The 27,500-nt window shown below is 37.3% G+C and overlaps 1 protein-coding gene across 1 annotated transcript in view; it reads right to left on the bottom strand.

The window, feature by feature from the left end:
• LOC131523913 (thrombospondin type-1 domain-containing protein 4-like) overlaps positions 1 to 27,500 on the bottom strand; it is a 44,900-nt gene that overhangs the window by 15,114 nt on the left and 2,286 nt on the right. The window contains exons 5-8 of the mRNA XM_058750558.1: positions 25,483 to 25,753; positions 24,544 to 24,646; positions 23,011 to 23,147; positions 818 to 1,022 (exon numbers count right to left, since the gene is read on the bottom strand). Coding sequence (XP_058606541.1) covers positions 818 to 1,022; positions 23,011 to 23,147; positions 24,544 to 24,646; positions 25,483 to 25,753 — 716 coding nt within the window. The remainder of the gene's footprint in view (positions 1 to 817; positions 1,023 to 23,010; positions 23,148 to 24,543; positions 24,647 to 25,482; positions 25,754 to 27,500) is intronic.

Raw genomic sequence — 27,500 nt, 5'->3', positions numbered from 1 at the left:
TTATTTATTTTTTTGCAGCTGATGAATGAATAAACATTGATGGCCAATCAGAATCCACTATAAGACCTCAAGCATTTAAAGCAACAGACAACAAAACTGCAGCTTGGGCTTAGATTCAACAGAGAGTTATTATCTGTTGGTCTGGATGCTAATACAATTATCGTTATATTTATCATTATACTTATTATTGTTAACGTTATCATTGTCCATCTGGATGCTAATATAGTTATCGTTATAGTTACTGCTATAGTTATTGTTACAGATACCATAGTTTAATTAGTATAATTACTAGTTATCATTGTAGTTATTACTGTTATTGTCTCGGTATTGCTATAGTTATATAGTTTTTCTTATTGCGCAGTTGGGGGTTCGGTGCCTTGCTCAAGGGTCTCACCTCAGTCGTGGTATTGAGGTGGAGAGAGCCTACAATTCCTGCCGGCCCGAGACTCGAACCCGCAACCTTTGGATTACGAGTCCGACGCTCTAACCATTAGACTTCCCTTATAGTTCCCACTATAGTTATTGCTGTAGTTATCATTATAGGGTAACACTTTATTTTTAAGGTGTCCTTGTTACACGTTATATGTATTTACTATTATAATAACAATGAATTATACATAATTACATGCAAGTAACCCAAAGTACATGTAGTTAATTAAATGTATAGTACTTAAATGTATAACTACACTGTAACAAGGACACCTTAAAATAAAGTGTAACCCATTACAGGTATCACTGTAATTATTATTATTAAAGTTATCATTATAATTATGGTAATTATGGTTATGGTTCCAGCTTTGATTGGCTCTTTACTCACCCAGATAGTTCCTGCTCTTCACCATCTCGGTGACGTTGATCTTGGTGGCTCCCGGCGGGATCTCCACGATCTTGTGATAGCCCACTTTGGACAGACTGTGCTGGAACAGGCCAGAGACGAGCTTACACGCACTGTTATCCCCTCCACACACACCACACTTATCAGGAACCTTCCCAGAACCCAGGAGATCATCACAGCCGGCGCTCTGCACACACACACACACACACATGGTCAGTGACCTCTAATGAACCCACACACACACACACACACACACACACGTTTGTTTTTGTGAAAAGTGGGGACTCTCCATAGGCGTAATGGTTTTTATACTGTACTTACTGTATGTGCTATTGCCCTACACCAACCCTACACCTAAACCTACCCCTTACAGGAGACTTTCTGCTATTTCAGATTTTCAATACACTCCATTCTGTGTGATTTATAAGCGTTTTGAAAAGTGGAGACATGGAGTAATGTCCTGAAAAGTCACCTTCTCCTTTTAATACCTGTCATACCCTTGTCATTATACACATTTATGTCCACATTTGTCACACACACACACACACACACACACACACATACACACACACACACAAACACAAACACAAACACAAACACACACTCACACACACTCACACACACACACACACACACACACTCACACACACACATACACATGCACACACACACACACACACACACACACTGAGGTCAGTAGAAGCTGCTGTCACGTGATCAGTTTGTCTGGCTAATGGTTTGGACAGCTTGATTTCTTCTGAACACTGTATGTCTGTTTTCATGATGCGACATTGACGTGAGCGGAAATGACCATAAATCAGACGTCAGCACTGGACACAGGGAATATATTTATCTTTTCAGCGCTTCATAAATCCAGCCCAGACTGTAAAAGCAAGAGTTTAGCGAACAGGTGCAGAAAGACGGGAGTGAAAAGACAGAGAGAAAATGAAAATGAGGAAATGATGGCAAAAAAGAGTTTGGAGCCGGCGAGCCTGTGGGAGGTACAGACACAAACACCCATAATCCCTTGCTAAAGTCAGAGCCAGCGGTCACTCAGCATCTGACCTTCTGTCAAACCCTGTCCAGCTCTCCAGAACAACGGCCGTCTCGTCCAGCGCACAGCGTTACTGATTCACAGTCAGTGAACTCACACAGCAGGTCAGCAGGGTTGCCAGGTCTGCGAAACAAAACCAGCTCAACAGCTAATCAAACTAACCCAAATCATGTTTTCCCCTCCGTTGAAATAACATTCTGGGGAGATCGCTTAAACCTGCGGACTTCAAAAACTACCCGTGACAACAGTGAAAAAGCAGCCCAATTCTGCAGTAAAACTGTGGACTTGGCAACCCTGTTTGTCAGTAAATAAAAAAAGATAAAAATCTGAAATAACATTTAATTATGAAACATGTACATTTTGTACAAAACACAGATGATGCTAATGACTTTCAGACGTGTAAGTAGGACTTTCCCAGGAGGACCTAAAGGAAGCATTCGACCTGAATCCAGGTCATTGGGTTCCCAGAGAGCCTCTCTCTCTCTCTCTCTCTCTCTCTGTAGGACATCCGGTCTGTTTGGCACCCGGAGAAACACCAAAACACGGATTTTAACATTCCTAAGATTCCCTAATTCCCTAAGATTCAGCTAACGGTGTTTCGGTGATTTTCAGTACTCATATGAAGACACTTCTCCTCGCGGGTGGAGATGATGCTGCAGAATATCTAAGCAGACACATTTGTGACCCTGGAGCACAAAACCAGTCATAAGGATTTATAAATAAGCTTTCCATTGATGTATGGTATGTTAGGATAGGACAATATTTGGCTGAGATGCAACTATTTGAAAATCCAACACGTTCTCACTCCCTACTCGTCACATATTGAAGCTTGGTCAGGACCACTTGGTGTCGCTTTTTGACGCTCAAGGTACCCTTTTAGCATCATTTTTCGACTTGCAGGGTCCTCCGTTGCTTTCAGTTGTTTGTCTTAATTTAATGGTTTGCATGCATTTGTAAAAAATTGAAATAATTTTATATAAATATAAAAATACAGACAGCATGTTACATGTCCCACCAGAGACAGTAATATATTGGATCACTGTTACACAACAATAAAGGAGGCATGGTAACACTTTAGAATACTGTTCCATCATTAATGAATAACTGAGTAAACACATGAGTAATGCCATATTAGCACTCTAGTAACTACTAGTGACTAACAAGAAACTCTGATTAATGAATTAGTAAGTGATAGTGCTTAGTCGAATGTGGTAGTTCACTATTACCTAATCAGTATTTTTTCATACCTTCTTAAGAACTACTAGGAACTACTGTATACAGGTTGATAATTAATATGAATAATACATAATGTATAATTAATTCTAAAGTAAAGGTCATGGTAACCCACTAGTGATGACTCAAGTATTACCAAATTACTAATTATTCTAAAGTGAAGATTGTGATAATTCTCTAGTAATGACTGAAATCATTGTAAGCTTAAATCATTACTAGTGGGTTAGAATACTGATCCAAATAATTAGTAGTTTCTTCAGAAGGATGTAGTAACACATGAGTCATTACTATCCAAAACCTTACATATATCTCAAAAGCTCACAATGATGTCAGTCAATATTAGGAAGTTATGATGATTTTTACTTTAGAATACTGATCCAAGTAATTAGTAGTTCATTTAGTGGGACACCATGAATTAATCATTTTAGAATTAATTATACATTATGCATAATTCACATTAATTATGAACCTGTATGCAGTAGTAGCCTATTTAGTAGTTCTCTAGGATATATATATATATATATATATATATAAATAAATAGTAGTTATTAATTAGCTAATAGTGAACTACCAGTTTCAACTGAGCGCTATCACTTACTAAATCATTCATCAGAGTTTCTTGTTAAGTAATAGTAGTTACTACAGTGTTAATAGTGCATTAGTCTCTTGTTCCTGTGTAGTTATTCATTAACGAAAGAACAGTATTCTAAAGTGTTACCAGAGGCATATCACTCTGTCCCACAGGCAGCTTTGGGGCTCTCTGATCACTGTTTGGTTCGTCTTATACCGACCCACAGGCAGAAACTGAAATCAGCTAAACCTGTATTAAGGACTGTAAAGAGATGGACTAATGAAACAGAGCGGGATTTACAAGCCTGTTTCCACCTCACTGATTGGAGTGTTTTTGAAGCTGCTGCCACCTGAAGTTGATGGTGTGGAACCATTTTGGGTACGGCAAGAATGACCAGGGCGTCATTTAAATATTGCCATAAAAATTGCTGTTAAAGAGTATACATAAGGGATAATGCACAACTAGCCAACCTGTTCTCGCTGTGCAATAAACGATTTTAATGCATGACATGAAGGCAAAGACCACCTGACGCAAAGTTCGTTAGCTCCAGCATTCTGCCCGCTTCAGACAGAGATGAAATAGTGCGGTGAGAGAGAGAGAGAGAGAGAGAGCATGTGTGAATTAGCCTACCTGCATCTGCGCGTCACTACAAACAATGAAGATTTGAGTTTAGTTATTTAATCAGTCATTTTACCCCCTCTTTGCTGATTAATATAATGTAGCGATCCAGTATCTAAGCTATTTTATTAATGAAAGTCGCTGGGCAGCGTTGACAACAAGTTTCTGTCCTCCTAAATGTTCGTGTGGGCAGCTCGATCTCAATCTCACAAACCAAAATAATAGACATGATTTTTTCAGGCCATATGTAAAATCAGATGAATAAAGATTATTAAAATGAATACGTATGGATGACAGTTGATTACAATATATATATATATATATATATATATATAAATAAGAAAGAATAAAATTTACTGACCCCAAACATTTGAATAGTAGTGTATACTGTAACACAAAATTTCTATTTTGAATAAACAACTTTTTATTTCTCAAAGAATACAGGTCCCAAAAAATATTAAGCAGCACAATTTTTTCCAACATTGATTATAAATTAGCATATTAGAATGATTTCTGAAGGATCATGTGACACTGAAAATCCAGCTTTTCTTCACAGAAATTTAAAATTTAAAGTATATTAAAATAGAAAACTTTTATTTTAAATTGCAATAATATTTCACCATATTATTTTGTGAAATAATATTTAGTATTTTTTATCAAATAGATACAGCCTTGATGAGCCTAAGAAACTTCTTTTAAAAATGCACTGATCCCAAGCTTTTGAACGGCAGTGTATTGTACTGTAAAAATGTTTTCTCAGATAAACTAAAATGTATATCAAGGGTCAAATCAAATATAAAAAGCACATTAAATTTAAAAGTTACACACTTTTTTTGTGTGCGTGCTGTACAGGTCTGGTATAAAGAATGTTTTTGCTCAGGTGGCCGAAATGTCCGCCCAATAGAGAAAAGTTTTGCTCGGCAAGAAAAAAATGAGAGAGAACATTGGCTCTAATGTCTGTGGTCATGAATTCATTTGAAAAACTGGTTTTGGCTTATCTGAAGGACATCACTGGACCCCCTGCAGTTTGCCTACAGAGCAAACAGGTCTGTGGATGATGCAGTCAAAATGGGACTGCACTTCATCCTGCAGCACCTCGACAGACCAGGGACTTATGTGAGGATCCTGTTTGTAGACTTCAGCTCGCTTTTAACACCTTCATCCCATCACTCCTCCAGCCCAAATTAACTCAGCTCTCAGTGCCCTCCGTCTGTCAGTGGATCACCAGCTTCAGACAGACAGGCAGCAGCTAGTGAGGCTGGGAAAATACACATCCAGCACCCGTACGATCAGCACTGGTGCCCCCCAGGGTTTTGTCCTCTCACCACTGCTCTTCTGCCTCTACACCAACAACTGCACCTCTAAAGACCCCTCTGTCAAGCTCCTGAAGTTTGCAGATGACACCACACCGATCGGCCTCATTCAGGATGGTGACGAGTCTGCTTACAGACAGGAGGTTAAAGAGCTGGCTGTCTGGTGCAGTCTTAACAACCTGGAGCTCAACACGCTCAAAACAGTGGAGATGATCGTGGACTTCAGGAGAAACCCCCCTGCTCTCCCCCCACTCACCATCATGAACAGCACTGTGACTGCAGTGGAGTCATTCAGATTCCTGGGCACCACCATCTCTCAGGACCTGAAGTGGGACACTCACATACACTCAGAGGCTGTACTTCCTTCACCAGCTGAGGAAGTTCAACCTGCCACAGGAGCTGCTGAAACAGTTCTACTCCGCCATCATTGAATCCGTCGTCAGCACTTCAATAACTGTCTGGTTCAGCTCAGCTACCAGATCTGACCTCAGAAGACTACAGAGGGTAGTCCGGACTACTGAGCGAATCACTGGTATAAAGTTGTCCAAATGAAGTTCTTAGCAATGCATATTACATATCAAAAATGAAGTTTTGATATATTTATGGTAGGAAATTTACAAAATATCTTCATTGAATATGATCTTTACTTAATATCCTAATGATTTTTGGCATAAAAGAAAAATGGATAATTTTGACCCGTACAATGTATTGTTGGCTATTGCTACAAATATACCTGTGCTGCTTATGACTGCTTTTGTGCTCCAGGGTCACATATTGAGGGTTTCTGCATGTAAACATCATCCATCATCACATGGATATTTCTCAAACAGATGCAGCGCTGTGGATGCGACAGCTGGACGCATGACGGCCCAAACACCAAATCTCTAGAGCATTCTCGCTCTCAAATCTGGCTCGCGAGATCCACTTTCCTGCAGAGTTTAGCTCCAGCCCTGATCAAACTCACCTACCTGTGATTTTCTAGTGATCCTGAAGACACTGATTAGCATGCTCAGGTGTGTTTGATTAGGGTTAGACTAGAGCTAAACTCTGTGGATCTAGCGAGCCAGATTTGAGGATCCCTGCTCTAGAGTTTCAGACTGCGTCTCCTGTGATATGGAATATCCTCTCTACAGACAGAGCTCTTTGAAGAGCTCAGGTTTGTGGTTCACCAGCGAGAATGAAGCTGGCAGCGGGAAAGACGCAGTCGGACTGACCCGACGGCTACGGTTACAGCAGCCTGGGATATTTTACACTCCATAATGGGCGAATTCAAACAAAAGCACCTTCACACACAGCAGAACACACACGTCTGCACAGAACCAATGACCTCGAATTATGCCGTCTGAATTTATTGATATTTCAAGCCCTTGACTGAACCAGCACAATTATTACACTGCAAAAATGATTCAGTATTTTTGTCTTGTTTTCCAGTACAAATACCCAAGCAATCTTAATCCAAGATATATTAACTTGAGAAGCAAAATCAAGTGAATTTATGCTTAAAACAAGAAAAGTCTACAAAAACATGTTTCCCTTTGAATTAAGTTGATTTTTCTAAAAGCACTGACAGATATTATTTTAGTATTATAGCTATTATAGCTTTTATTAATTTTGTTAAGAAAAAGAAGCGCAATAACAGCAATAAAACAAAAAACAACACAAACAACAACAAGAAAAAAAACATTAATAACAGTCGTCTTCAAAGGGGTCGTAGTAAAACAATCACAGTCGAGAGCAAAATAACTGTCAGGAAAAGACAAAAAAATAATAATGTAATAATAGGCATCCAATAATATCATATTCATCATAATCATAATAATAATAATATTCAACTCAGTCGGTCCATGTAATGCCACATAGTCCGTTCCTAAACGTCCAACTCAAACTATCTCCTAATTATAGTTTTTATTACTATATATAATCCTTTTTTATCAGGAATTATCCAATTGGTTATATTGATAATATTTTATAAATATATTATATGTAATATAATATTTTATATGTATTTTATATTTTCCATTTATTTTAATTTAGAGTTTTAGTCATTTTGTTTTTGGATTCACTTAATTTTTCAGAAAACAAGACTTAATATCTTATGTTATTTAACATTTTAAGTAAATGCATCTTGATTTAAGAATGTTTCGATATTTTTACTGGAAAACAAGACCAAAATACTGAGTGCTAATTTTTTTGCAGTGTTCAGGTGATTCAAACAAAGCAGCTCTTTGTGTGTGTTTAACCTTCACGTTCACCTGGATCTCGTTTATACTGCAGATTCACACTCTGACTTCTGTCATGAATAAAATGCAGTTGTTAGTGTCCTAAAGTCTTTTTTCTGTGCTCATTTAATAAATAACGATCAGATGAAATACGGCAGTGAGCTGCTGGATGGACATCTGCAGCGCTGCTTTATGGCAGAGCCCTCTGCTCTTGTACGAGTTCCCACGATGCACTGGGAGCAGCAGCCAGCAGCTTATGGACGGGCTGGAAACCTTTCAAGCAGCTCTTTCCATCCAGCTCAGCGTCTCCTTTACAAAGCCAACAATCAGACACCAGGAGCTCTCAGATCACTTCATCTGACCACGGCCGGCAAACATCGCCATGTGTGGCGCCTATTTATGTGAGGAATAATCCAGGTCGGTGATATCATATCATCATAATGAACTCAGTTCAGCATGACTGACACATGAAGACGTACAATATAATACAGATGAACCCTCACTGTACTGAATCCTCTGCTTGCTCATTTTAGACTGATCAGATTGAAAACATTGTGAATTTTGTGGCACTTACTGTATGAACACACACACAAATCATGATTAGAAAAGTCTACAGACTTTAATACAAATACAGAGCAATTTTTGGGGATATAATCTACAAATCTGCCATGATGAAGTCTATGATAATGTCTAAATATACATACATTTCTATATATCCAAATGCACAACCTAATACCTAATAAAGTAATTATCTCTGAAAATATTAGAAACAACTAGGGAGTACACAGCCATATACTGTGTGTGTGTGTATATATATATATTTAGTGCTGTCAAACGATTAATCACATTAAAATAAAAGTTTTTGTTTACATAATATACGTGTTTATTGTGTATATTTATTATGTATATACAAACACACACACATACAGCATATATTTTTACATATGTATTTACATGTATATATTTACATTCATATCATTTATATCATATATAAATATATTTAATATATAAACGTAACATATTTTTCTTAAATATATACATGCATGTGTGTGTATATATATATATATATATATATATGTATTTATATATACATAATAAATATACACAGTACACACACATGTATTATGCAAAGAAAAACTTTTATTTTGGATGCGATTAATCACGATTAATCATTTGACAGCACTAATATATATATATATATATATATATATATATATAATTTTCTTTATTTCCTCCACCGAAGGAAACAAATCTATTTTCAATGTATTGGATTTTAAGTACTTTTGATTGATTTATAACTTCATATTATTTATCAAATATTATTATAATATTATGATTTTTTTTTCTAATATTTGTATCATTTTATATTAAAAATAAATGGTGCATTATTTAAAGGGAATACTGTTAAGTACCATGGAATTCCTTCAAAATACAACACAATACAAATTAATATCAAATTCTTGTACCTCAAAATAAAGTGTGACCTGTTTTCAGTGCAAATTAACCTCCATAAACAGCATCTGAGAGACTGTGGATCACCACAGAAAATCAGTCCAACTTATAAAAACAAGCATAAATTATACTTACAGTTATGCACTAACTGTCGAAGTGTCTGCTTCAAAATATTACAATACACACGGTTTAGAAAGTATAACTGTAAGACATAAAAATGATAATTAATAACCTGTTCTGTGTAACGTTACATGCACCATTTCAGCCCCTGTCATAAACACAGTAAATTTCAGGAAACAATTCTCAACTCAAAAGGAGGATTTAGACACTTTACAGCTCATATAACACTCATATTTGTGTTGAAACATTTATATAACAACTGACGCATGAGTCAAAATAACTGAATGTGGAAACTGCAGAAAAGTTTGAGAAAATGATGAGAGAATATATTTCCCAACAGCGCTCTAAACCGGTGGAGTTTGTGTAATTGTTTGTGTGTCACATTCTTGTAGAGAGAGAAACTCCTGCGGCTGAGCTCATGTGGACCCCATGTGGAGGACGGGACAGAAGCATGTGTCCTCCAAACACACAGATGCACTCTGGGACTTTAAGAGCGCAACCGCAAACTCATAACGGCCACCGTTTACCGCGGTAAACTCCAGCACTGGAGCCGCTTTAATTACCTTCAGACTGTAAACAGCTGACTACCGGTCTGTGCCACACACAAAGAAAACTCAACCAGCACTAGTTCTAGAGCTCAAAGTCTATCAGTGTTAAAGATGAGCGTGTAAGAACAGCGCTTGTGCTCCAGACGTGAATGATTCCTCACATCATGTGTGTGATTGACTTTACTAACTCTTCAGATGCATCATTTCCACCTGCTGGACCAGAAAACAGACGAAAAACTAACCACATCTACAGACCAGAAGATCACTGAGACACAAGGGTGCAGGCCTTTTCATGCCAGACAGGATGAAAACACCTTAGCAACCACACAGGACACCCTAGCAACCACCTAGCAATCACCCACAACTCCCAGCATCAAAGTAGTGAGATATGCACAAACAACCATCACTTCTTTCAGTGTCTACTTTCAAAACACTGACACAAATATATATATATATATTAGTGCTGTCAAATGATTAATTGCGATTAATCACATCCAAAATAAAAGTTTTTGTTTACATAATATGTGTGTGTGTACTGTCTATATTTATTATGTATATATAAATACAAACACATGCATGTATATATTTAAGAAAAATATGTTATGTTCATATATTAAATATATTTCTATATATTATAAATTATATGAATATAAATATATACATATTTTCAAAATATATACTGTATGTGTATGTATTTATATATGCATAATAAACATACACAGTACACACACACACATATATTATGTAAACAAAAACTTTTATTTTGGATGCGATTAATCGTGATAAATAATTTACAGCCATTGTGTGAATAATATCTAATCATGTAGTTTATAAAACTTTCAATAAACTGTAATCTGATTGTGATCATTTTAAAATGTAATATCTAATTACAAGTACTACATTTTTGGGTTACACTTTATTTTAAGGTGTCCTTGTCACAGTGTAATTATACATTTAAGCACTGAGTAATATTAATTAACTATATGTACTTATTATATGGTTAGGGTTTGTCTTTGGATTACTTGCATGCAATTATGCATAATTTATTGTGGTAACACTTTATTTTAAGGTGTCATAATACAGAGTAATTACCTAATTAAGTACTTAGTAGTAGCCGTTGTACTTACATGAAACAAAATGTACTTACCATGTAACTAAGTTATAGAACAGCCTGTAATTACAGTTTGTAATTATGTAGATGTAATAGGCAGCTACTGTTACACATATGTAACAGACCGAGTCTGTTACACAGCTACTTGTACACTTAAGTACAATCTTGATACACTTTATTTTAAGTAGCTTATGCCTGTGTACTTTATAATTATGTTGTATAAAGTCTGCAACACATATGTAACAATCTTTTGGTTACATAAGTAGCTGTGTAACAGACTCGGTTTGTTACATATGTGTAACGGTAGCTGCCTGTTACATCTATATAATTACAAACTGTAAGTACAGGCTGTTCCATAACTTAGTTACATGGTAAGTACATTTTGTTTCATGTAAGTACTTAATTAGGTAATTACTCTGTATTATGGACACAAATAAAATAAAGTGTTACCTTTATTGTTATTATCATAGTAAGTACATGTAACGTGTGTAACAAGAACACCTTAAAATAACGTGTTATGCATTTTTGGAATTTGATTACATATTCCAGATTATATGTAATCAGTTACTATCCAGCTCTGTATGTATATATGGTCTGTAATCAGACAAAGGATTTTCATCAGACAAACTGACCAGAAAACAAGTAGAAAAAAATCCCACAGATCACATGTAATAGTCATAAAAGTGCAAGTTTTCAATAAAAACGACACAAACTCATCTGATGGTCTGAAGTGAATCAGTATCAGCTGTGATTTACGGCTCATCTGAGCGCAGACATCAGCGGGAGGGAAACAGAAACGAGCGACACCCAGAGCCTTAAGGGTCAAGGTTACACCGTAAACACACAGCGTCCTCCTGTAAAGATGGCGAAAATAGACAGCGACTGGGTTTCTCACAGCTGGCACTAAACGACTGTAACGGCTCTCATTCTTTCATCTCTCAGATCCTGTTATTAAAAGCCCAGCGATGACATTTAAAGGGCCTCTGCGGCATCGTATCTGCAGCGTTTGACATCTTCATGACGGAAGGGGAAGTGCTGGAGGAAGCGAACGAGGCCTTAGAAAGCATCTGTGCAGAATAATCACACTAATCACACCCAAACACACCATAAACGTCACAATCCCGCTCAAGGACGCTTGTTAAATCAGCATATTTAGCAAAAATCAGGAGGATGCATTAAAACTGTCATGACTTCTACCACAAAAAGAGTCATTTTATTGAAAATTCATTTAAAAATGCTGTTTATAGGTTATATTTACATTTTAAATAATCATGTGAAAGTGCCTTCTTTTTTTGATAATTCCACTTTATATAACTCTACTATATTCTTTAAAAAATGAAAGGTTAATCTCAAATTATTTTCTATTTTTATTGATGGATCTCGATGGACTCAAATCAAAAGATCAGATATGAATCAGTCTGACATCAAATGTCTCAAAAACATGAAAGAAAATTTCAATTAAAAATGTTTTATATTTAAAACAATTGTGTGATAATACATACTTAAAATCTAAAATTATTTTTTATTTGGATCTTGACAGACTCGAATCAAAAGGTCAGATGATTTGTATCAAATGAATGAATCAGTCTGACATAAAAACAATATATCGCAAAAATGAGTGTTTTTATTTAATTGTAAATGTATTTTTGTTGCAAATTCAATGAAAAATTCGAAAAAAACGTGATGATACCCATTTCTGCACAATTCAGTGAATTATTCAACGCTTTGCAAATGAAAGGTGATTAATCTCAATTTATTTTCTATTCTTGATGAACTCTTGATGAAATCAAACAATCAGATGATTCACATCAAATGAATGAATCAGAGTAAAAACAGATTCATAAAATCTAAACTAACTAAAGACTCCAAATAGTCAAACTCGAATCATAAAACACATTCAGACTGTAAATTCTGACTGGATGTAAAGCCGTTCACACATCTGTTTTGCACATTGCTTTAATTAATATTTATGTGGTAAGTTAGGCAATATTAAACATCTACAACATCTGCATCAAACAAACATCCCTAAAAACAATCTATTTCATATTTTGCATATCATATCAATCTCTAAAAACACAGTATGCAGAATAAGACTCAAGTCCAGCTCAAACAATGTATTTAGGTCATTCAAGATCTTTAAATGCTTCCATGCTTGTCTAAATGTAAATGGAAGAAGTGATTTCCCTCAGACTCTGCAGTGTGTCATCAAGTCAAACACAAAACACACAGACCTGCGTCCACGGCTTGCCCAGAACACGCATCTGCAGACAGACGAGAAGCAGAGCCACGGCAGACAGCATCATGACACACACACGCTCTCTGTGCGACTGCGTCGTCCTCCCGGAGCGCAGATCACACACACACACACACACACACACACACACACTGAATGCAGACGTGAAAGCTGAGCTGCTGGAGGAGGAACAGTGGGAATGGAGAGAAAGAGAGAGAGAGGCTGGGGTTCTGGGACGTTTCAGGATGACTGAAAGAAAACACAACAGATGAAACCACTTCCATAATCATATACCATAGTGTTAATATGGTACTCCAAAGTAAAACATTTGCAAAAAACATTTACCATGTACAAAAACATCATATTGTCATGGTACTGTGTACAAAAAACATACTATATACACACACATATATAAAATTTATATATAAATACATATAATATAATATAATATAATATAATATAATATAATATAATATAATATATATATATATATTAATATTTTAGATATTTTAAATATTCATGTGATAATGCATATTTAAGATCTAAAACTATTTTTTTTATTTGTTGATTTTGTTGGACTCCAATCAAAAGATCAGATGATTATTAAAACCCAACAAATCAGTCTGACATAAAAACATGATCTTTCTATTAAAAAAAATCATAAGTTCAAAAAACTATGGTATATTATGATGTAAAAACAGTATTATCACTGTTTTTTCCTTTATATTTTTAATTAGATATTTTAATATTTTTCAATAACATTTAAATGTATATTTTTAATTCAATTAAAATTATTTTGAAATTTACATTGAACTAAAGCACATTTTTCTTTGCTATCATTGTTTATGTGCACTATAGTATATTATAGAACAAAAATGTAATACAACTGTATTTTTTCTTTCATTTTAAAATATTTTAAGCTTCTTATGCACCTTTTTATGACTATTTTTATATATTTATACTGTATTTTTAAGTATATTTTTAAATTAAATTAATAAAATACATTTGTTTGCCACTATTGTGAATGAAATGCTCTATATAAATACATTTGCCTTGCCAACATGCATACTCCAAGAACATGGTATTAACAAAGTACATGCCCAGAAATGTACAGTACCATTGTAAAGCTTATAATTACAAATCAGAATTTAGACTTTCAGCAAATGAAACCCTTGGACACACATTACGCTCCCGTCAAGCGCTCTCTGTTAATACACCTGACAGCAGCTGTGAGTGAGTGTCACACACTGAAGAAAACAGCTCCGATATACAAGTAACTGTATCTGTTATATACATGGGAAACTGATCCCAGCACAGGGCCAGACGCATGCGAGTGTGGAGGTGAAGGCCAGTGATGATGAGTTTAACAGACGCTTCTGTAAACCGCAAAATCAACCCACTGTTAATGATAGCAGAACTAAACATACAGAACCACACACATGAGAGGAAAGAGAGAAGAAGCAATCAATCACCCTAGCAACTATCCAGAACACCCTAGTAACCCCATAGCAACACCCTTGCAACTATCCAGAACATCCTAGTAACCCCATAGCAACACCCTTGCAACTATCCCCATTGCAACACCCTGGCAACTACCCAGAACACCATAGTAACCCCATAGCAACACCCTTGCAACTATCCAGAACATCCTAGTAACCCCATAGCAACACCATGGCAACTATCCAGAACACCCTGGTAACCCCATAGCAACACCCTTGCAACTATCCAGAACATCCTAGTAACCCCATAGCAACACCATGGCAACTATCCAGAACACCATAGTAACCCCATAGCAACACCCTTGCAACTATCCAGAACACCCTAGTAACCCCATAGCAACACCTTGGCAACTATCCAGAACACCATAGTAACCCCATAGCAACACCCTTGCAACTATCCCCATTGCAACACCCTGGCAACTACCCAGAACACCATAGTAACCCCATAGCAACATCTTGGCAACTATCCAGAACACCTTAGCAACCTTATGGCAACACTCTAACAACTACACAACAATGCAATTAAAACACACTGAGGAAACCTCACCAACGATGATGATACTCACAGAAATCACGACGGTAAAGGCTTCTGAATTATCTAAAACAAGTTTATTCAATGCAAATAAAATACTACTTAGATAATAGAGCTAATTTTGTGTTAATACATCCATAAAATGGATATACGTCCATTGATTACATTACAAATATGATATTGTTTGCTGATTTAAGTTTCAATATATTTGATGTGTCCAAAAGGAAATTTTTCTTGCTTCTATGGTGTATGAAATGTGCTATAAATAAATTTGCTTTGCCTACATGCATACTCCAAAAACATGGTATTAACATGGTATTATTTTAAAAGATGTTTCCAAGCTACTTTTCGTGTCTCTCTGTGAAGCACATGAGATTTGCACCTTTATAGCTTTTATAAATGTGTTTTCTGGTGGGATTCCCTGCAGTATTTCACTGATGCTGTTGCACAGACAAAAGCAGCATTCAGAGCCGTAACTCACCACATTTACATTAATGCATCTAGCAGATGCATTTATCCAAAGAGACTTACATTGCATTAAAGGCATATATTATATAAGTTCATGCATTCCCTGAACCTCAGATTCGTGACTCTGGTGTTGTTACTGATATGAGCTGCAGGAGCGCTGACATCAACCTAATATTATTTATATAGCGCTTTTCACAATGTGCACGATTTCAAAGCAGCTTTGCAGAAAAATACTGCAGTACTTAATAATTTCAGAAAGTCTTCATTTACAGTAGCAGTTCAATTAGAATAGGTCAACTCTGGCAAGGAACAAAAATGACATAAGGTGTTTAAAGTGAACTAAATCATAACATACACTCTGAATGTATGGAAGCATGTTTCCACCACATGATTAATAATTAATTAAAAGGTTAATTGTGACTTATCTCACAATTCTAGTATAAACAGTAAATAAACTCACAATTCTTACTTTATATATGAACTAGCAATTCTGAGAAGAAAAGTCTGAATTGTGAGATATAAACCTGCAATTGCAAAAAAAAGTAAGAATTTTGAAATAAAAAGTTACAATGACCTTTTTTTATTTTATTTATTTCATAGCAGAAAAAAAAAGATTTGCAAGATTTAAACTCAGAATTCAGAGAAAAAGTGTCAAATGTAAACTTAAGATTTGCAAGAAAAAAGTCAGTATTGTGAGATAAAAACGTGCCATTTTTATCCTATGGAGAAAATAAGCTTCCATATGAATGCAATTAAAAAAATTTTTTTTTTAATTAATATTTTTCCAAAAATATCTGCTATCACTGGGCATTTCAAGCAAATAATTTAGGTCACAGAAGTTCCAATGGCAAAAAAAAGTTTGGGAACTCCAGCTGTAAAGACACACACACACACACACACACACAGACACACACACACTCTGGCGTTCAGCCGCAGCTCAGTGCTCAGTGGGATTCCCTTCATAAAGGCTCTTTCTTTCCTTCAGTGTGTGAAACGGTGAAATTCCCTCTCAGCCTCGTCTACAGCTGCAGTTACACTTCTTCAATATTTACAACATGCCAAACCACTTCAGGAGAGTAAATGCATCCTAAACACACATTTGTTCACTTCTATATTAACTTTTACCAGCTGAAAATTGTGCAAACTCATTAAAAAGTAAAATAAAATAAAAATAAATAAAAAACAAAGATTTATATATATATATATATATATATATATATATATATTACTTTGGTAAATAATGAAATGTTACCACTTTACAATAAGCTCCCATTAGTTGCATTGATGTATTAATTAACAATGAGCAATACATCTGTTACCATACTTATTAATCTTTGTTAACATTAGTTAATACAAATACAACTGGTCATTATTAGTTCTTGTCAGCTTAGGTCTATTATATAATATAAGAATCACGAGAGGTAAAGTCAGAATTCCAAAATGTAAAGTCAGAATTGCGAGATGTAAAGTCAGAATTCCAAAATGTAAAGTCAGAATTCCAAGATGTAAAGTCAGAATTCCGAGATGTAAAGTCAGAATTGGGAGATGTAAAGTCAGAATTGCGAGATGTAAAGTGAGAATTCCGAGATGTAAAGTCAGAATTCCACGATGTAAAGTCAGAATTGGGAGATGTAAAGTCAGAATTGCGAGATGTAAAGTCAGAATTCCAAGATGTAAAGTCAGAATTCCGAGATGTAAAGTCAGAATTTCACGATGTAAAGTCAGAATTCCAAGATGTAAAGACAGAATTGCCAGATGTAAAGTGAGAATTCCAAGATGTAAAGACAGAATTCCACGATGTAAAGTCAGAATTCCAAGATGTAAAGACAGAATTGCGAGATGTAAAGTCAGAATTCCGAGATGTAAAGTGAGAATTCTAAGATGTAAAGTCAGAATTGCGAGATGTAAAGTCAGAATTCCAAGATGTAAAGTCAGAATTCCAAGATGTAAAGTCAGAATTGCAAGATGTAAAGTCAGAATTCAAGATGTAAAGTCAGAATTGAGATGTAAAGTCAGAATTCCAAGATGTAAAGACAGAATTGCCAGATGTAAAGTGAGAATCCCAAGATGTAAAGTCAGAATTGCGAGATGTAAAGTCAGAATTCCAAGATGTAAAGACAGAATTGCCAGATGTAAAGTGAGAATCCCAAGATGTAAAGACAGAATTGCCAGATGTAAAATGAGAATCCCAAGATGTAAAGACAGAATTGCCAGATGTAAAGTCAGAATCCCAAGATGTAAAGACAGAATTGCCAGATGTAAAATGAGAATCCCAAGATGTAAAGACAGAATTGCCAGATGTAAAGTGAGAATTCCACGATGTAAAGTCAGAATTGCGAGATGTAAAGTCAGAATTCCAAGATGTAAAGACAGAATTCCAAAATGTAGAGTCAGAATTGTGAGACGTTAGAATTGCGAGACGTAAAGTCAGAATCGTGAGATAAAAAGTTGCAATTACCTTTTTTAGCTTATGTGGCGGAAACAGGGTTTCATAGAAACATATGCATGCAAGAAAACCTGTTAGTTAATGCATTTAACTACAAGCACAAATAACTACAACCTCCCTGACAAGTACAACATTCTCATACAGTGATCAAGTTTCTTCTATATTTTCACAGAAACTGATGATCAAATCTGCTGAGTTTCAAATGCTCACTGAATCATGTTTTGGAAAAGTCGCCCTAAATCCGACCCAAATGGCCTTCCTGCCAACATATCTAAATGTCAAGACTAATGCGGTGGATTTGGTGTGTGTAATCTTCATCCCATCACAGATCCTACTCATTACCCGAGGAAGAGATCTTAAAGCTCTGGATTTGTCGGCTGATCTCCGTCAGCTTTCAGAAGAATTCAAAGCATCTGAGAGAAACGCCATAAAACAACCTACAGTGGCAGAATCGAGCCGTCGCCGCATTATTTAACCTTTGCAGACAGTGGCATTTGTGCAGCGGCATGTGCAGCTTGTTATTGCGGCGTCTGTGTTACATCTTATTCCTGCAGGATTTGTTGAAGTGACATGTCTGAAAAAAGCACAGCTGGACGACGGGCAGATTCCGGAGCGCTGAAAGCGTGGCTAATTCACTCACAAACACAAAAGATCCTCCGGCTCAGACAGCCGGCAACTGTTGTGCATCTGACAGTCTATACATGCAGCTCCCGCTCTGAACTCTGGGTAATTAACGCTTATATAGAATTACAGATAATGGAAGATCAGAAGAAATGACTGAACAATATATCTATAAGAGAAGAGCTTCAATACGGATGACAGAGATGATCGACAACACATGACTAAAATTCTGTTTTCATGAAGAAATCATGGAAATAATATTATCATTTCAGATAAAATTTAGAATTAGACTTTATTTGTTTTTGTCAGTTTTATAAATTTTTGTTGGATTTTTGTTTGTCGTTTTTATTTCCTTTTCAGTTATTTTAGTACATCAAGTTAAACTAAATGAAAATGAGAAGTGTTTAAATTTTAAAAATATTTTTTCATGTAATGAAAATATTTATTATGATTTTAGTTTTAGTCAACTATGATAACTCTATATCATACCTTAACAATAAGAAGCTTATTCTTAAGACATTTTCATAATATGACACACATTTTATAAACAAATCAGCACATTTTACACCTAAATTCTCATTATTGTTGTCACATCTCACAGGGGAGCACGGGAACCAGGAACGAGAAGGCGAGGAATTAGCAACACGGGAGTTTAATATATAGACAGGAACACAGATCACAGGTAGGGTAGACACTTACGTAGACACTTAGGTTGACGTACAAAGACCGACAAACACTAACTGAAAGGACTGGGGTTTTAAAGACAGGACAATCAAGGAACTAAAGGAGACACACCTGGAATCAAATTAACCAATCAAGGGAGACAGAAACTAGGTCACAGGGCACACATGGGGAGCAAAACACACACAAGACAGTCCAGGGCGTGACATTACTCCCCTCCCGGAAGGTGCGTCCTCGCACCGTGGAACAACAGAGGGGGGAAGCGGGTGGGAACCATGGCGGAGGCTCAGGAGGAGGACGGACCACCGGGAGGAGGTCGGCAGACAGAGACCAGGGAGGCAACGAAGGAGGGAGGAGCCAGGGAAGAGACAGGAGGGACCCGGGCAGGAGGAGCCTGGCGGACCCAGGCCACAGCCATGATGATGGCCACGGTGGAGCCGACGGAGGGAGGAGCCATGGAGGAGGAATGGCCTCCGACTCCAGGGGCCGACCAGCGGCGGCGGAGCAGGTGGTGGAGGCCCGAGGCGGAGGCGGAGGCCCGGCGAGCCAGGGAATGCCGAGGATCCGGGGGCCAGGTGGAGCAGAGTGCTCTGGCGACCGAGGCGGCGGAGCTCCGGAGATCAGCGGCGGGCAGGCGACTGAGGACCAAGGTGGAGCTGGCGGGAGGAAGGAGCCCAACTGAGCGGTGGGGCGGGCGGCGAGGTGCAGCCGGAGGAGCGGAGTCAGCGATGGCGGGTCGACGCCCGACCAAGGCGGGCGGAGGGGCGAGGCCTGGTGGAGCTGGAGGATCGGCGGGTGACGGTGGGCGAGGGAGCTAGGAGCCGAGGTGGGCAGCTGGGTCAGCGGGCGAGGCAGAGTCCGGGCCGAGGAGGTTGGAGGTGGAGGTGAGGATACTCCAGCCCGGCGGCGCTGGAGGATGGCAGTCCTGTGGGGCTCGCACCGCATTGATGGTGGGCTGAGGCGAGCAGAGGGGCTGCCAGGCGACAGCGGTGGAGGAGGCAGGAGGCGGGTGGGAGGTGGGCATTTGCGAGGGCGGCACTGGCGGGCACTGCGAGGGCGGCACTGGGGCGCTCTTGAAGAGCGGACACTTGGGGCGCTCTGGCAGCGGAGACAGGGAGGCGCTCTTGCAGCGGAGACAGGGAGGCGCCTTCTTGGCGCAGGCACTGGTGGGCACTGCGAGGGCGGCACTGGCGGGTATCTGCGAGGCGGCGCTGGGGGCGCTCTTGAAGCACCGTGCTGGACAGAACCAGCGGAGACTCTTGGGAGCGCCTTCTTGGCGCAGGCACTGGGGCGCTCGAAGCGCTGTGCTGGACGGAACCAGCGGAGACTCTTGGGAGCGCCTTCGTGGCGCAGGCACTGGGGCGCTCGGGAAGCGCTGTGCTGGACGGAACCAGCGGAGACTCTTGGGAGCGCCTTCTTGGCGCAGGCACTGGGGGGCGCTCTGGAAGCGCTGTGCTGGACGGAACCAGCGGAGACTCTTGGGAGCGCCTTCTTGGCGCAGGCACTGGGGGGCGCTCGGAAAGCGCTGTGCTGGACGGAACCAGCGGAGACTCTAGAGGGCCCTTGCGAGGGGCAGGCACTGGCGGGCTCTTGCGAGGGGCAGGCACTGGCGGGCTCTTGCGAGGGGCAGAGCGAAATCCTCTCGAGGACCATCCTCGGACGACAGCGCTCTGCACGCGGTGTTCAGACTTGCGTTGTAGAATGAGCAGAGCGTGCCGTCCGGGTAGCTGGTGTCATTAGCTATCATCAGGAATAGTCTGGTGTGGTCCTCGAGATCGTTCCCCTGCTCCAGCAGGAGGAGGAGGAATTCGGGCGAACATAGGGATCCATAGATGCACAACGGAAAGAAAAACACTGGGTAAAACGAGAAAACAAAGCGGAGGGAAAAATACGGAGGTTACTTTGTTACGGTCGGTCTTTCTGTCACATCTCACAGGGGAGCACGGGAACCAGGAGCGAGAAGGCGAGGAATTAGCAACACGGGAGTTTAATATAGACAGGAACACAGATCACAGGTAGGGTAGACACTTACGTAGACACTTAGGTTGACGTACAAAGACCGACAAACACTAACTGAAAGGACTGGGGTTTTAAAGACAGGACAATCAAGGAACTAAAGGAGACACACCTGGAATCAAATTAACCAATCAAGGGAGACAGAAACTAGGTCACAGGGCACACATGGGGAGCAAAACACACACAAGACAGTCCAGGGACGTGACAATTGTAATGCAATAATGAAAATTACCCTTTTTTTTTTTGGTAACACTTTACAATAAGGTCACATTTAACTAGTTAACTAGTTAATTAGTAAATGCATTAGTTAACATGAACATGAAGATTATTTATGAATAATTTTTACTAACATTAATAAAGTAGTTTAATATAAATGAATAAATATTATTACAAATTAACAAATACAACATTAAAAATATATTCTAAATGTTGAAATTAACTTTGACTAAAATCAATAAATACTTTTGAAATTTAGTTTGTTGCTAGTTCGTGTTAACTCACATCTTAACAAATAAAACAGTCTGAATAGTATAGCACTGGGCAATGATTAATCGGGATTAATCGCATCCAAAATAAACGTTTTTGTGTATATAAAATACTTGTGTGTACTGTGTATATTTTAATATGTATATATAAATACACACACATGCATGTATGTATTTAAGAAAATCTGTTTTGTTTATATATTAAATATATTTATGTATAATATAAATTATATGAATATAAATATACATATTTTCTAAATATATACTGTATGTGTGTATTTATATATACATAATAAATATTAGTGCTGTCAAATGATTAATCGCAATTAATCGCATCCAAAATAAAAGTTTTTGTTTACATAATATATGTAAGTGTACTGTGTATATTTATTATGTATATATAAATACACACACATGCATGTATACATTTCAGAAAAATATGCTATGTTTATATATTAAATATATTTATTCATAATATTAATTATATGAATATAGACATGTAAATATTTTCTAAATATATACTGTATATGTGTGTATTTATATATACATAATAAATACACAAAGAACACACAAATATATTATGTACACAAAAACTATTTTGGATGCGATTAATCGTTGCCCAGCATTAGAATAATATATCAACATTTACATCACATTAATGATATTACAGTAAGATGCTGATACTCTGAGGCTGTAAATGAAACTCAAATCACAGAGACACAAGATTCAAACCCTTGAGTTGTCAGACAGACGCTCAGGTCACTGTAAACAAAACTTTCTTCTAAATGAAAAGTAACAAGGAGAGCAAAACATCTGGGGGACGTTTTCATCTCCATCGAACTCTACTGCCCTCCACTGCACAACCGCAGCACTGCAGCTCCAATCTATGTAAAAACATGTCTGCAATATGCACACCTCTGGAAGCAAAATAGTGCAGTGAATAGCTGATGCCTACCTGACACTGTCCAGCCACACACACAGACGTCTGGTTCTGTCCACACGGAGTGCCGTCGATGACTCTGTCCGCCTGACGAACGTAGAACCGAAAGCCGATTGCGCGACAGTTGAGCTCACAGCGCTGATCACTGGAAACTGATCAAACACAAGAGAGATCATCAGTGCATCAGCAACTTCTTAATCAGTGAACGTGAAAAAAAATGCCATTTTTTAATGTTACCATGGTAATTACTGGATTTTTTTATTTATTAAAAATTAAGAAATTCTCTAAAATTTTAAATTACACATGAACATGAAATTTTATTTCTATGTATCATTGCATGAAATGTATAATTAGGCTACATATAATCTGAGAATTACCAGTATTAACCCCAAAGGAACAAATGGAATTTAATTATATTCATATGAATTTATAAATCATAATTGCTCAAAAGCACCGAATCTATTAAACCTACATTATGAAACAAAACACCATCGAAACTACATAAATAATACTTATTATTAGGAAAGTTTCCAAACAAAATAAAGTAATTTTACATGCATAAACTTTCCCTTTCAGATGAAAAAAGTGATAATTCTTCATGCTGCAATGGTTTGTCAACAGCCGTACATATTCATGTTCATCAACACAATTCAGTCCCAAAAGTCTGATATGGGGGAAACGCTTAATATATTTTAGAATTTTTGAGACTAATAGAACTTAATAGATAATTTTACAAAAAGTATTTTGACACCAATGGTACTCCATACATAACTGGGTCAAAATAAAAAAATAAATAAATAAATAAACGTTTTTTAAAATCTCTTTAAAAATAATTGTAAAAAAAAAAATCTGTAAAAATAAATAAATAAATAAATAAAAAATGGTGTGTATTTTGAGGGTCTTAAAGCATTTGACAAGTTTTGGGTCCCTTACTAAAAACTCTTCCTTGTTTTTTTAATATCTCTCTTCCTGGTCAAAACAAACCTGAATGTGTTACGAGGGTTAAATCAGTGTAAGCAAGAACTACTGATGAGAACAGAATCAGACGCCTGTAATGATTCACAGCAGCCACAAGAGGACAGCAAAGACACGTGATGAAGGTGAAATAAACCAGAATAAGTCCAAAAAATTCATTTGATTCTCTGTGTTGAAAAGAAACTAGTTTGTCATCAAGACAAAATGTTGGCATGACTCCACCGTTAGCTCATCTACTGCCTGCGGGTAGAAGAATATTCCACACAAACCATAAACATAAGTGAATATGAATCAAACACCGGCACAGTTTCACAGTTCATAAACCAGATCTGTTCAGAGGAGAACAATCACCGTTGCACAGGATCCGACATGCCGGGAAACTCCACTGCAGCACAAATTAACTCACTGAAATATGACTGTAACTTTAATTACAACATGATCATTAGAGCTAATTAACAACACAAATATGTGTGTGTCATTCAGGATGTTTCTCCTCAGGCTAACAGATCAGATTTCTGACAAAAACTGATGAGGAAAACTTAGAAGTTCTGGGGTTGGTAAGATTTCACTCACCGTCATTAAAAGGTTCCCACTGATAGAGTCGGCCCATGAAGGGCTGCGTGTCGAATGTGGAGCACTGCAGCTCTCTGATTGGTCTGCTGGGTGATGGACAGGCCTGTCAGTTCATAAACACACACACACACACACACACACTGCATTTAGTTTTAGGAGTAAATCCTGCATCTCTTCAGTGTTTTCAAACAACATCCGTTTCCTTCCGTCAAAGTGATGCAAACCACTTCAAAATCACAAATGGCGCAATAAAAATGCCCTTTTCCTGGGTGTAATGAAGATGTTAACCAGAGTTATATATTGTATGAAAAGTCAATAGATATTAAAGTAACACTTTATTTCGATTTAGTCCATTTTAGGCATTCAGCTAACTATAAGTAACTTTGGAACTACATGTCAACAAACTCATTAGTTATATGTGTCAACAAATTCTCATTCATTTGCAACTACGTCAACAAATTCTAATTTGCAACTACATGTCAACAAATTAGCATTAATTTGCAACTATGTCAACTAACTCTCATTAATTTGCAACTACAACAAATTAATTTGCAACTATATATCAACTAACTCATTTCTTTGCAACATACATGTCAATTAACTCTCATCAATTTGCAACTACATGTAAACCAACTCTCAAAAGAGTATTAGTAGACTGTTACATAAGTGTTAGGGTCAGTAGAATAAGTTGACATGTAGTTGAAAATTGACTTATAGTCAGTTTGAATGTATAGTCAAGTTGAATGTCCGTCAAAATATATTAAGCAGATATTAAGCAGACAGACTACTAATAATCGAATGATTGCTACATAGTTGACATGTAGTTGCAAAGTTACTTATAGTTAGCAGAATGTCTGAAGTGGATTATCAAAATAAAGTGTTAGCAATATTAGCAGTTATAAACAGATGTATAATGCATATAAACAGAGGTGTTTTTACCATGGTGTTGCAGATCTTGTGCTGATTCGGGGCTCCGGGGCAGGAGGTGTTTGGTAATGGGCTGTATGGTCGGCTCTGCACGGCCGCTGTGTGATAGCGAGTGTTTTGAGGCAGGTTTCTCTGATGAGTTCTGTAACTCTGTTTTGGGATGTTTGATGCTGATCGTCTCTGTTTGTGGGACGTTTGGCTGAAATCTTTCTGTAGAGGCGTTATGTATGGCATCCTGCCGTATGCGTACATCCCTGGACTGATGCGGCTGCTGTTCACTCTCCTTCAAAACGTAGAGAAAATTCATTAGCAATTCTTTTGTAAACTGATGTTAATCACCTCATGTTGCTGCAGTCGATGTGATGAAATCAAACAATTGATCATCAGTATGATATAAGATAACTTAAATAGGGGCTTCACAATTAATTAAAATACACTTAAAATAGCGATATGTCTTATTAAATCAAGGTTGCAGTGCAGTGAAGAGCAGCACTGTTTTCATTTATATACTGTATGTGTTTTCAGAGCAGCTTGGTTTACTGTGCAGTAAATTCACTGGATTCACTTTATTTACATTAACATTTGCACCAATATTCTGATGAAATAAAAGCTTGAGGATGTGACATGTTTTAAAAGCTCAGAGATTTGAACATTTGAAAGTGAAGAAGTTAATTTAGTGCATTGTAACTTTGTTCTTTGTGTCTAGATGTTTCAACAGTAACAATATTAAATGATATGCCATATTGCAGTTCAAATCACAATATATGACAAAATGTTCACAAAAATATTGTGCAGCACAACTGTTTTCAACATTGATAATAATCAGAAATTAAAAATTAAAAAATAAAATAAATTCAGCCTTTTGACCACTGGTATATAAATAAATAATTGTAAAATAAAAACAATTAAAATAAAACACTTCCTAAAAAACATTAAATAAATATAGCAATTACCAGGGTTCAAGCATTTCAAGGCATTTAAGCACATATAAAAAAGACATTACATATTATTTAGTAAGTCTGTAACCACCTTAATCAATTATTTAAAAAAAAATGTATGGTAATTTACCATAGAAATATGATGTTTTTTAATGTTTAGCACCAGCTGTGGTCCGATCTCCCTAAAACGTTGCATGCTTGTTTAGAATCACCTGTCACATGTGCTCACTAGGTTTCGACAAGTTTTGAGTTTTCATTTAGGCTTTATAGGATTTTGGGTAAATTTGGACAGGCCCCTTTTCTAAAGGACCCTGTTATAGCTTCCCAAATGGTCAATTTCAACATGTTTTTGATAATTATTGACATAGAGAGTCCAGAGAATTGTACTGCAGTGTTTTTTCCAGAAAAACCTAGGGCTACTTCGCAAAAGTAGGTTTTTTACATTTTGTCAATCATTTAGCAAACGGTTTGATTGGCAGCAGCGGTTCTAGAGGCAAAGTTGTTCGGAATGAGGAGGTCTATCATATGATACAAACATAGGACTAGTTCGCAAAAGTATGTTTTTCAAAAAATGCAAATTATCCCAAAATTTCAAGGATTTCAAGCCAAGGATTCCAACGACATAAGACACTCGAGCCTGCAATGAACGGTTTAGCAGTTATGAGCGATTTTGTACTTTTGACTGCTGTAGCGCCCCCGTCAGGCCGATTGGGGCGAGCATTGGTCACGTTGTCGGCGGTGTGAGTACTACCATCCCTCCAATTTTCAAGTCTCTACGACTTACGGTTTGGTCTGCGCGATCAGTTTTACGTGGAGATTGGTGATCCTTTGCCATTCTAACAATTACAATAGGGTAATTATATTGAAATATGAACCTCAGGTGGACTTCAAGTAAATATTTCTGTGTTCAGCTGACGAAAGACTGTGAGAATCACTGGTCTGTCTGTCTGCTACTGTATATTCAGCCTGAACAATTAAATCTTTCATAACTATACATTGTCCATCATAACTGACATATTGTACATTTGTAAACTGCACACTTGTAAATAACATATCTGTGCATTCATTTAAACAATTAAATTTTTTCTATAC

Source organism: Onychostoma macrolepis, chromosome 18, assembly GCF_012432095.1.
Source record: "Onychostoma macrolepis isolate SWU-2019 chromosome 18, ASM1243209v1, whole genome shotgun sequence".
NCBI lineage: Eukaryota > Metazoa > Chordata > Actinopteri > Cypriniformes > Cyprinidae > Onychostoma > Onychostoma macrolepis.
This window is presented reverse-complemented; position numbering and strand designations above follow the sequence as displayed.